General features: G+C 41.7%; 1 protein-coding gene across 1 annotated transcript in view; it reads left to right on the top strand.

The window, feature by feature from the left end:
* The window catches only part of DNAAF9 (dynein axonemal assembly factor 9), an 88,453-nt gene that overhangs the window by 56,502 nt on the left and 18,710 nt on the right, over positions 1–13,241 (top strand). Inside the window, exons 22-23 of the mRNA XM_063457592.1 lie at positions 4,886–5,032; positions 8,980–9,071. Coding sequence (XP_063313662.1) covers positions 4,886–5,032; positions 8,980–9,071 — 239 coding nt within the window. The remainder of the gene's footprint in view (positions 1–4,885; positions 5,033–8,979; positions 9,072–13,241) is intronic.

The following is a 13,241-nucleotide window of genomic DNA, read 5'->3' as shown; positions in this document are numbered from 1 at the left end:
TGACCAGATCATTTATTGGATAACCGATATACTCCTCTCAATAGCTTTGTCTGATTGCTTTGGATTCTAGTTCTGGGATCTCCGAAAGATTTAAAGGACCACTTTAGGCACCCAGACCACTTCAGCTCAATGAAGTTGTCTGGGTGCCAGGTCCATCTAGTGTTAACCCTGCCTGCTGTAAACATAGCAGTTTCAGAGAAACTACTATGTTTACATTAGGGTTAATACAGCCTCTAGTGGCTGTCTCACTGGAAATGCTTTCCTATGGACTGCTTGAATTCGTGCGCGGCTCTTAACCGGCGCTGGAGAAAGGTAAGTGTTTAGGTCCCCTCCACCCTCATGGCCCCCTCCCACTGGGTGAAGGGGTTAAAGACCCTATAGTGCCAGGAAAACAAGTTTGTTTTCCTGGCACTATAGTGGTCCTTTAACTACATAATTTGTTTTGTGTTTTTGTCATAAATGTTTGACTTGCACTTGTAGTCCAAGCAAGGAGCAAAACTGCAACTATATTGTGCGATAACAAACATATCAAATTATAATAGACGATAATAAAAAATGAAAAGCCGCATGTAGTACGATAAGCTGAAGCATAGAGAAGAAAGGCAAAAAATGAGGGAAGGGTTTTTATATAGGGGTTTTTGAGTTTCGGTCTCTCAAACATTTGAGAAAAGGAAAGTTTCTTGCTTTTTGATTGAATTACAGATCCTCCAACATTCACCAGAGTTCCCCTCGGACTCCTTTGGTAAGATTAGCATGGAAGGTGCACAGCATTTGGCATCCAAGGAGGGAGGGAATTTGGTGTGAAATCATTCTTTGGCATGGAAATGTGAAAGCTAGCAAGGTCCCATAATAATGTGTGACTGTACATCTGGGTGCAGATATTCAGATTCCTAGGAGGTTCTCCTGGTTAGAGATGTAATATCCATAAATTACGTGTTTCTGCAAACCACACGCCGCAGGCTTTCTTACAGTGTGAATCGTGATGTACAAGGGGTGTAATAAATAGCACGCCTTTTATATTCTTCCCATATGTATTGAGACACATCCAGCGGCTATTATGTTCATTAAAGAAAATAGTGATCCAGGCTTCTGCAATGCAAAACTATATTTTCAGCTTAAAACTATGTACACCTAGAGATATTTGCCAGTGTTTTGATTACATGCCAGCAGGCCAGAGCTCTCACAACAGATGTAACTTGTTCACACAATTGACATTCGGCAGGCCGGATCAGTGTACTGGCAACAGACATCCACGTTTGTGTCCCCTCTCCCTGCCCATAACACTCCCTTGTTTCAACTCTCTTGCCATTCCCGCTTGACTGTACTATTACATCTCCCCCTCACTTTCCTTGTGTCCACTCCCACTCGCTTCCTCCCACTCTCTGTGCCCACCCCCACTCTCCCTGTGTCCATCCCCACTCGCTTCCTCCCACTCTCCGTCTCCATCCCCACTTCCTTCCTCCCACTCTCCCTGTGTCCATCCCCACTCCCTTCCTCCCACTCTCCCTGTGCCCATCCCCACTCCCTTCCTCCCACTCTCCCTGTGCCCATCCCCACTCCCTTCCTCCCACTCTCCCTGTGCCCATCCCCACTCCCTTCCCCCACTCTCCCTGTCCATCCCCACTCCCTTCCCCCACTCTCCGTGTCCATCCCCACTCCCTTCCCCCACTCTCCGTGTCCATCCCCACTCCCTTCCTCCCACTCTCCGTGTCCATCCCCACTCCCTTCCTCCCACTCTCCGTGTCCATCCCCACTCCCTTCCTCCCACTCTCCGTGTCCATCCCCACTGCCTTCCTCCCACTCTCCGTGTCCATCCCCAATCCCTTCCTCCCACTCTCCGTGTCCATCCCCACTCCCTTCCTCCCACTCTCCCTGTCCATCCCCACTCCCTTCCTCCCACTCTCCGTCCATCCCCACTCCTTTCCTCCCACTACCTTCCTCCCACTCTCCATGTCATCCCCACTGCCTTACTCCCACTCTCCGTGTCCATCCCCACTCCCTTCCTCCCACTCTCCGTGTCCATCCCCACTCCCTTCCTCCCACTCTCCGTGTCGATCCTCACTCCCTTCCTCCCACTCTCCGTGTCGATCCTCACTCCCTTCCTCCCACTCTCCGTGTCGATCCTTACTCCCTTCCTCCCACTCTCCGTGTCGATCCTCACTCCCTTCCTCCCACTCTCCGTGTCGATCCTCACTCCCTTCCTCCCACTCTCCGTGTCGATCCTTCCTCCCTTCCTCCCACTCTCCGTGTCGATCCTCACTCCCTTCCTCCCACTCTCCGTGTCGATCCTTACTCCCTTCCTCCCACTCTCCGTGTCGATCCTCACTCCCTTCCTCCCACTCTCCGTGTCGATCCTCACTCCCTTCCTCCCACTCTCCCTGTCCATCCTCACTCCCTTCCTCCCACTCTCCCTGTCCCCTCCCACTCTCTTCCTCCCACTCTCCGTGTCCACCCCCACTCTCTTCCTCCCACTCTCCCCATTTCCACCCCAGTTCAATGAGCGAGCATGCGCTCTGACCTGAGGAGCGCAATCAAATTCCTCTCTATGAGAAGAATTTTATTGGACCACAAGAGGACATCAGTGGCGTTGGACTGAGAGTGGAATCCAGTGCTGGGAGAGCTCAGTACTGGATTGCAGGTACGTTTTGGCATTACTTTAAAGATTTATAGAGGGAAGGGACCCAGTGAATAATGTCTAATAGAGCATTCTAAATTAAAAACTCGAAAAAACCATACACATTACTAAAAAAGTGTTGGCGTAATCAATGCTAATAGCAAAGAAACTTAGCCAGAGTGCTTGGAAGCAAAAAATAAATTGCAGCTTTATGCTTACAAGCTGTTCAGAGTTACATTGTCTTTTATTTCTCCTCTGTTGGACATTTTGATAGCTCGGAAATCAATCTTTGCTAAAAGTAGAAACAGAATGAGGTTTATGCCTTCCATATCCTGAAAGATAGCATGGCACATCATAGTATAATTATATTATTCATTTCCCTTGTTTTTTCCAGCTTTGACCTTCCGCCTATTGTTACATCCTAACAGCTAGCAAAGAGTCTCGTTGTTTTGGATATAATTGCTGATGTTTGAGTGCGTGCCAATATTTCTATTTAAATGTGGAGATAAAGGTATATTGTAAAAAGGACTAGGAATAGATCAGGATGCTGGATCCCGTGTCAGCTTTTGTAAATAAATGGCCTCCTATTTCATGTGCTGTGCCACGCCAGCCATGTGGCTATAATCGGCCTGGCTAAGCAGTGGTATTGTGTAAATATGCCGATCGATGCACTCTGTTAAAACGATAGCTGACTTTTGACCCTTCACTAGTGGATGTTGGGCTCATGTTGATTTCCAAAGGTGATCCAGTAACTCTTACATGATAATATGCTTAGCCAGCTGTGAGAGCAAGACCAGCATAAAGATATCTGGGAAAACCTATCCCCCAAATGTTCCTTCATTAAATACTTCTGTGAAAATCTCTTGTATGTCTTGGGATGTGCAATAGCCATGTTTGAAGAATTCCTGTGGCTATTTGGCTAGTATATCTGATTTTTAAAACCCAGATTAAAAAAAGGTCTTGGATTATGTAGAACTAAAATCTAAAATATTTGCATTGGCATTGGTGCAATCATTACTGTAAGCTTGTTAAAAGAATCAAATTAATAAAAGGAATGGGACGTTTTAACTATGAAGAAAGGTTAACAAATTGAAACCTCTTTAGTTTAGAAAAAAAGGGGATATGATAACATTATACAAATATATCCGTATAAACCATTGTGTGGAAATCTATTCACAAACCGGACTTTACATAGGACATGAGGTCATGCATTTAGACTGGAAGAAAGAAGATTTTGTCTAAGGCAAAGGAAAGGTTTTTTTTACTGTAAGAACAATAAGGATGTGGAATTCACTGCCTGAAGAAGTGGTTTTATCAGAGTCCATACAGATGTTCAAACAGCAGAATATTCAAGGATAAAATGTTTCAACTGTAGGGTAATAGCTTCTTGATCCAAGGATAAATCTGACTGCCATTCTGGGGTCAATAGGGAAGTGCTTCAAACTGTTTTTTTTTTTTTTTTTTTTGCCTTCTTTTGGATCAACAGCAAAAAACAAATGTGATGAAGGCTGAACTTGATGGACATATGTCTCTTTTCAGCCTGTGTAACTTTGTAACTAATATAAACACCATAGCCAATTTAAAGAGGTTCGTGTTGGTCCACTGCCAACACTCTGCAGTTTAACATTGTGTCTCCTCAGTCTGGCTCATCTTTACAGATTTAGATAAAGTGACAATTCCCTTCCGTGTTTGATACATCAATTACATCAAGTTCAGACTTAATTATCTCTTAGATAAACTGAATTAAAGGATCACTCCATGCACCATGACCACTTCAGTGTTTTGAAGTAGCCATGGTACAAAGCCCTACACATGCAGTGTTTCAGTATGTAATATTACATGTTCTTTGCCATTTTCTGTTGCTAGCAACGATGTACTCCATCCCCGGCAGCCATCATTAGCCGTCCCAGAATGAGCGTTCTAAACTGGCGAATGTTAATTCCCTGCATGTTTCAGCCAATGAGTGATTGTCTGTGCATGAGACACTCTATGGTCACGGCAGCTCTGCAGGTGTTGGTTCAGTCAGCGTGACAGGAGGCTCAGTGACAACAGAACCCGGCTATGAGGTTTGCCTCATTAGGTGAAGCGGTGCCAGGGTACTCCTGGGATGTAGTAAACTAGGAGTATATGAATTGTTTGGATTCTTTATTTAATGGTAACATGGCGAGCCAGCCTTTCACTGTGACCTCTGTTGTCATGGTGGCAATAGTGACAGCAAAATGATGTAACGGTTATGTTTCCTTTTAAAGTAAAACTTTGTTGCTTTCACAGGACTCTGCCAGCACGGTCGCAGCCCTCATCGTGGACGTTAAAGCTTCCCTGCTTCCTCATCTGCCCATTCAGTTCACTGCTCCCGGCAGCTCCCTCATGTTCACCCTTTTCCCAAAATCAAAGAGCTATCGTGCTTTCTACTCACAGGTAATTATTCCAGAAGTTTGACTTCAGTAATTGCACCGCTAAACTGTAAACTCGTTTATTTTCTGACGCTTTATACGCTGATCAATTAATAGATGTGAAGTCAGGCTGACACTTTACAAGCACGTTCTTGAAATGCTTTCCAAACGCTTTATTGCTCCATTTTAAAGATTAGAACTAACTCTATATAATGACCAGGGTTTGCCAGCATATCCAGGAAAAGCTCCTCATCATTAGTTACTTAATTCCTCCTGGCTATTCAGGATGCTTTATTAGTTACCTGTTTTGGTGGGGGTAGGGGGGTGACCGTGCTGCTCTAATTCCCAATTTAAAAATGTTTTTAGGGGGAGGCTATGTTTAGTGCACTGTTTTATGGCCGCTTCTCCCTCTCTCTCCCCCCCCCCCCCCCTCCCCATTTTGTGTCAGTCGCTACCCAGATGTTAAATGTATGCACATGAATACGTATTAAAAATGTGAGTTCTCTAATAAAGAGGAAGCATTGCATATAGCTTTATTAGTTATTTACATACCTACCGGTAACAAAAAAAGTTTTACCTCTTCTTTTCCTCTTTTATGGTTCTGCCGTTTTGCAACACTGCCGGAAAATGAACTAACATTTTTTTATGTAAATCTTTGGGATTTAAGTAGAATAATTACAAAAATAATAAAAAATAATAATCCAGATGCACCATTTGCAGTATGCTTTCAAGGGTATTCTTACTTCTCTCCTACTGTATGAGTTATCCTAGTACTTCATTATTTTTTATGTAACTACACTACTCAGCCTAGTGTTAGAGATTTACAGCCATTGTTGCGTTTGTTGATCTCCTGTATAAACACTAGAGGGCAGTGTCTGAGCAGTAACCCATGGAAGAAGGCTGGTGCAGCATGTTATTGATGATTGGGGACTGGCCCTTTGTGCTATATGATAGATGAGTCATGTCGTGTCCTTGTTGGTTTTTAATTATTTTATTGCTAATATTTACTGATATGGTGCCAGCTTTGTATGCTTAATACAGGATGGTGCTCAGTCATATATTGGATGATCGCTACAGAAAATGATGCTGTTCTCATGCTTTACTTATTTATTTCTGGCTTTGTAGCTTCCCAGATAAGGTGCAATCACAAACCCTGCTGATGTTAATATGATTCAGACCAATGCCCTCCTTCCCATATTCTCTCGATACCTAAAAAGATAAATCGCTTTTCATGCACTTGCTGATTAATTTTTATTTTTACTTTTGTTGTTTAATGGGGGGCCAGGACTGGAAGCATCCATTGAACGTACTTAGTCTGTAGGATTCACAAACTGTAACTTACTGCCCAACTAGTGATGGAGTTGGTAAAGCCTAACCTCTCCAGTTCTATTCACTAAATGTACCGACTTAATGAAATGAAATTTAGCTCATAAACCCTCACTTAAAGGAACACTATAGGCACCAAAACAACTTTAGCTCAATAAGGCATTCTTGGTGTATAGATCATGTCCCTGCACTCTCGCTGCTCAATTATCTGCTATGTAGGAGTTAAATCACTTTTGTTTCTACCCATGCAGCCCTGCTGGTGACTGTCACAGCCTGCATGAATTAATAAATGGTTTAAAAATAGAAAAGGAGATTGGAAGCAAGGGGATGCACTCATATAGGGGGTTAACCCTTTGGAGACTACAGCAGTAGTGAGAAAGAGGAGAAAGGGAGGGTGAGTGCCCCGAAGTATAAAATATAGCTTTTAATAGTATAGTTAAAATAAATGGTGTACTAGCTATAGCTATAAGAGGAGAAAATAATGATTGTCACTAAAGTGTCACTATATATACAAAATAAACCATAAAGGTAAACAATCCTAAAGGGAAAACAAACTCACACTGAATATGACTACAATCTAGGTCTAGATAAGGAGGTCCTGTTCAAAAGTTTCCAGGATCCTTCTCCTAGTTGTGTGCAAAAACCATGTGTTTTTTACAAAAGTTGTAAGATAATAGAACTGTACAAATAAAGGTGTATATAAGGTGAGTTGAGTCCCAGAGGAACAAATAAGCCTCATACAACGATGATTAGATCAATAAGCCATGCTTTGATAACACAGCGGTACCTGCATCTAATACATATGTAACAGTGGATTGCCAAAAAGAAACATTTGGTTACATATGATCGTGTTCATTGTCCCTGTGTATATATACAAGCACGGAATAAGTATGTAGCTAGTGCAGACAAAAATATGTCTGCACAATTGAATATCCACATTCACAGTGCTTTTTGGTCAAAAAGAAGCACTGGGGTGTGTTTAAGTAGTGCAAGAAAAAGATATTGTGCACTAATTAAAAATAAACTCCTACTGCAGAACCGGGGAGTAATGCCTAATTAGATTAGGTATATGGTCCAAATGAACCCCCACTATTATAGCCGGAGTTGGGCTCGGGATCACACGGTCAGTGCAGAAATAAGATTTGGCCTTTAGCACCAACCAATGTTATGCTCATCTGAGGATCCCCTAAGAGCCTCTAGCCCCTATATATATATAATGGTTTAATTTTTAGTCAGATGTTAACTTACTTTAGACGTTTTATCTACTGCTTTGTAAATTGAACTTTAATCTCCTAGAGGAGACGCTTTCAAGATCTTTATGGCTACTAAAAGAGCAGGGGATTAGAAATTCTAAATGAATTGAAAGCAACCAAAGTGTACAAATTAGATCTGTGTTTAGGAAAGCTGTGTAAGTCACATGCAAGGAGGTGTGACTAGGTCTGCATAAACAGTGATTTAACTCCTAAATGGAAGATAATTGAGGCTACAGGGGCTCGAGCTATGCACCAAAACTGCTTCATTAAGCTAAAGTTGTTTTGGTGACTATAGTGTCCCTTTAACTTAATACTCCAGGGATGATTACCTGCTTGTAAAGTGGGATATTAAATCTCTTTAATTTAATATATACACATGTTCTAAAAAGACAGCCTCTCCCCCTCCTATCAAGCTTCACAGACCACACCATTCGTACAGTCATGAAGGGGAGAGGAGTTAATGTGGTCTCTCATATGCCTCTTACTATCACGGGGTTCATAAAACTTTATAAATTTATATTTTATTTAAAAATATGATTTAACTGTACTTGGTGTATGTAGGCATTATATTCAAGTGCTGATGTTCTTTTTACATTCTGGTGCCATTTTGAGCAAACTACACTGCTAGTAATACCAGCCTTACAACCTTATTGCAACCTAAACACAAGGTATTTGACCATTTTTATTTTTAACACCTTCTGTATGTAAAGGGGGGGGGGGGTGTTTTTGCTTTTAAAGTAGTATAAGATTATACTGCGTGAAAGATTATAAGGTAAGGGATACTGTATGTTGTGGAAAGCATTTAATTTCCCCAATATTTTTTGAAATAATTAATGAATAAATAAAAATTTGTTCAGACACAGAAAAATGAAATCTACAGTTGTTGTGCTAGCAATGCACCCCATGTTTCAGTAAATTGTATGGTATCTTGGAAGGGGGGTTAATGCATATTTTATTTTATTTTTTTTGTTATTGCATATCTGTCTTTATGTATTGTACAATAACTTTATTTTTCTCTTTTAAGATCCTTAACCAGCCAGTAGGTGAAAACAAATTTAAAAAATAAATTGACTTTTTTTTTTCACTTTCATTGTTATTTTCTCCTGTCTAATGCGATAGAGTTGTATTATATCTTTACATTTGATTATTCAGTTCATTTAATGTGTGCATGAGATTTTTCTTTCAGAGGGATTCATTTAATATGCATCTGAATTTAACTTTTTATTATGGTATTTATCATGTTGTTGTGGAGTTTTATTGTAACTTTTTTTTACATCTTTCTGAGTTCTATCCAGTGCATGTCTTTTAATCGCATATTTTATTTTTATTGGTATTTATATTTTTATAGTGTTAAAATGTGGGCCTGACGTCTGTTGTTGCGTGTTCTGTTTAGGTGTTTTCTCAATGGCAGCAAGACACCAGGGCACTAGGAGTAGCTTTGAAAGTAATTGGAGAAGACCAGATCTCCGAAGAGCAAAGGAAAATGTAACTATATTTATTTATTTATTTACTTATTTGCAATAATTTTTTTTTTTTGTTTGTTTTTTTATATGTCTTTCTAGACATCGGGACATTTTTACATAAATTCATATCTACATGCATACATTATTAAATTGAATAAATATTTATTCTGTTTTGTACTATACTTTTTGAGAAAGCGGTTTATCTCTACACTAAGCATTGTCACTTGCTGTTGGCTAGTAGTGTCTGCCACGCAGTGATGTAACGGGGGGGGGGGGGGGGGGGAGGGGGCGCCAAAAAATGCCACCCCAAGCTCCCAGACAAATGCCTTGTTTGCCTTATGTTCTTGGGTTGTCCACCTCACTGTGAGTGAGTGTAGCTGTAAGTGTGTGTCTGTGAGTGAGAATGGGTGTGTCAGTGTGTGTATGTAATTTTATGTGTATCAATGAGGGCATGTGTCTGTCAGTCTAAAAAATGGCCTTGACACGAATTGGGGGGGCAAATTTAGATTTTGGGGGTGCCCGAATTTAGTCGTGCCTAGGGCAGCACAAACCCAAAACACACCACTGCACACAGTGATGTAACTAGTCTCTATGAGAAAGCTATTTATCTCTACACTAAGCATTGTCGCTTGCTGTTGGCTAGTAGTGTTTGCCACACAGTGATGTAACTAGTCTCTATGAGAAAGCTGTTTATCTCTACACTAAGCATTGTCGCTTGCTGTTGGCTAGTAGTATCTGCCATACAGTGATGTAACTAGTCTCTATGAGAAAGTGGTTTATCTCTACACTAAGCATTGTCGCTTGCTGTTGGCTAGTAGTGTCTGCCATACAGTGATGTAACTAATCTCTATGAGAAAGCTGTTTATCTCTACACTAAGCATTGTCGCTTGCTGTTGGCTAGTAGTGTCTGCCTCGGAGTGATGTAACTAGTCTCTATGAGAAAGCGGTTTATATCTACACTAAGCATTGTCGCTTGCTGTTGGCTAGTAGTGTCTGCCACACAGTGATGTAACTAGTCTCTATGAGAAAGCGGTTTATATCTACACTAAGCATTGTCGCTTGCTGTTGGCTAGCAGTGTCTGCCTCGCAGTGATGTAACTAGTCTCTATGAGAAAGCGGTTTATATCTACACTAAGCATTGTCGCTTGCTGTTGGCTAGTAGTGTCTGCCACACAGTGATGTAACTAGTCTCTATGAGAAAGCTGTTTATCCCTACACTAAGCATTGTCGCTTGCTGTTGGCTAGTAGTGTCTGCCACACAGTGATGTAACTAGTCTCTATGAGAAAGCTGTTTATCTCTACACTAAGCATTGTCGCTTGCTGTTGGCTAGTAGTGTCTGCCTCGCAGTGATGTAACTAGTCTCTATGAGAAAGCGGTTTATATCTACACTAAGCATTGTCGCTTGCTGTTGGCTAGCAGTGTCTGCCTCGCAGTGATGTAACTAGTCTCTATGAGAAAGCTGTTTATCCCTACACTAAGCATTGTCGCTTGCTGTTGGCTAGTAGTATCTGCCATACAGTGATGTAACTAGTCTCTATGAGAAAGTGGTTTATCTCTACACTAAGCATTGTCGCTTGCTGTTGGCTAGTAGTGTCTGCCACACAGTGATGTAACTAGTCTCTATGAGAGAGCTGTTTATCTCTACACTAAGCATTGTCGCTTGCTGTTGGCTAGTAGTGTCTGCCACACAGTGATGTAACTAGTCTCTATGAGAAAGCTGTTTATCTCTACACTAAGCATTGTCGCTTGCTGTTGGCTAGTAGTGTCTGCCTCGCAGTGATGTAACTAGTCTCTATGAGAAAGCTGTTTATCCCTACACTAAGCATTGTCGCTTGATGTTGGCTAGTAGTGTCTGCCTCGCAGTGATGTAACTAGTCTCTATGAGAAAGCTGTTTATCCCTACACTAAGCATTGTCGCTTGATGTTGGCTAGTAGTGTCTGCCTCGCAGTGATGTAACTAGTCTCTATGAGAAAGTGGTTTATCTCTACACTAAGCATTGTCGCTTGATGTTGGCTAGTAGTGTCTGCCTCGCAGTGATGTAACTAGTCTCTATGAGAAAGCGGTTTATCCCTACACTAAGCATTGTCGCTTGATGTTGGCTAGTAGTGTCTGCCACACAGTGATGTAACTAGTCTCTATGAGAAAGCTGTTTATCTCTACACTAAGCATTGTCGCTTGCTGTTGGCTAGTAGTGTCTGCCTCGCAGTGATGTAACTAGTCTCTATGAGAAAGCTGTTTATCCCTACACTAAGCATTGTCGCTTGATGTTGGCTAGTAGTGTCTGCCTCGCAGTGATGTAACTAGTCTCTATGAGAAAGCTGTTTATCCCTACACTAAGCATTGTCGCTTGATGTTGGCTAGTAGTGTCTTCCTCGCAGTGATGTAACTAGTCTCTATGAGAAAGTGGTTTATCTCTACACTAAGCATTGTCGCTTGCTGTTGGCTAGTAGTGTCTGCCACACAGTGATGTAACTAGTCTCTATGAGAGAGCTGTTTATCTCTACACTAAGCATTGTCGCTTGCTGTTGGCTAGTAGTGTCTGCCACGCAGTGATGTAACTAGTCTCTATGAGAAAGCGGTTTATCCCTACACTAAGCATTGTCGCTTGCTGTTGGCTAGTAGTGTCTGCCACACAGTGATGTAACTAGTCTCTATGAGAAAGCTGTTTATCCCTACACTAAGCATTGTCGCTTGCTGTTGGCTAGTAGTATCTGCCATACAGTGATGTAACTAGTCTCTATGAGAAAGTGGTTTATCTCTACACTAAGCATTGTCGCTTGCTGTTGGCTAGTAGTGTCTGCCACACAGTGATGTAACTAGTCTCTATGAGAGAGCTGTTTATCTCTACACTAAGCATTGTCGCTTGCTGTTGGCTAGTAGTGTCTGCCACACAGTGATGTAACTAGTCTCTATGAGAAAGCTGTTTATCTCTACACTAAGCATTGTCGCTTGCTGTTGGCTAGTAGTGTCTGCCTCGCAGTGATGTAACTAGTCTCTATGAGAAAGCTGTTTATCCCTACACTAAGCATTGTCGCTTGATGTTGGCTAGTAGTGTCTGCCTCGCAGTGATGTAACTAGTCTCTATGAGAAAGCTGTTTATCCCTACACTAAGCATTGTCGCTTGATGTTGGCTAGTAGTGTCTGCCTCGCAGTGATGTAACTAGTCTCTATGAGAAAGTGGTTTATCTCTACACTAAGCATTGTCGCTTGCTGTTGGCTAGTAGTGTCTGCCACACAGTGATGTAACTAGTCTCTATGAGAGAGCTGTTTATCTCTACACTAAGCATTGTCGCTTGCTGTTGGCTAGTAGTGTCTGCCACGCAGTGATGTAACTAGTCTCTATGAGAAAGCGGTTTATCCCTACACTAAGCATTGTCGCTTGATGTTGGCTAGTAGTGTCTGCCTCGCAGTGATGTAACTAGTCTCTATGAGAAAGCGGTTTATCCCTACACTAAGCATTGTCGCTTGATGTTGGCTAGTAGTGTCTGCCACACAGTGATGTAACTAGTCTCTATGAGAAAGCTGTTTATCTCTACACTAAGCATTGTCGCTTGCTGTTGGCTAGTAGTGTCTGCCTCGCAGTGATGTAACTAGTCTCTATGAGAAAGCTGTTTATCCCTACACTAAGCATTGTCGCTTGATGTTGGCTAGTAGTGTCTTCCTCGCAGTGATGTAACTAGTCTCTATGAGAAAGCGGTTTATCCCTACACTAAGCATTGTCGCTTGATGTTGGCTAGTAGTGTCTGCCTCGCAGTGATGTAACTAGTCTCTATGAGAAAGCGGTTTATCCCTACACTAAGCATTGTCGCTTGATGTTGGCTAGTAGTGTCTGCCACACAGTGACGTAAGTAGTCTCTATGAGAGAGCTGTTGCTTGGCCTAACTCTTGCAGTCCTGCAGCCAAATTGACACACACACATCCTTCATTCAATCATTCTACTTGTGTAAATCTTGCTATAGAGAATAGAGCACAAGGCATGCTCCTATCATAAGTATTTTTGAAAGCCATTTCTAAACTTCACTGTAATGTCTGATAAGCAAAACCCTGTTTTGTTTTATTGTGTGTGTGTATATATATATAAAGATAAGGCTTTCGATAAATGTAATTCCTTTATTCCAAATACATGTAATCCAATTAAAATCAACGTTTCAGTTCACAAGGATCAAGGTACACAGCCCGAGTACAAGGAT

Source organism: Pelobates fuscus, chromosome 6 (genome assembly GCF_036172605.1).
Source record: "Pelobates fuscus isolate aPelFus1 chromosome 6, aPelFus1.pri, whole genome shotgun sequence".
NCBI classification, from domain to species: domain Eukaryota; kingdom Metazoa; phylum Chordata; class Amphibia; order Anura; family Pelobatidae; genus Pelobates; species Pelobates fuscus.
This window is presented reverse-complemented; position numbering and strand designations above follow the sequence as displayed.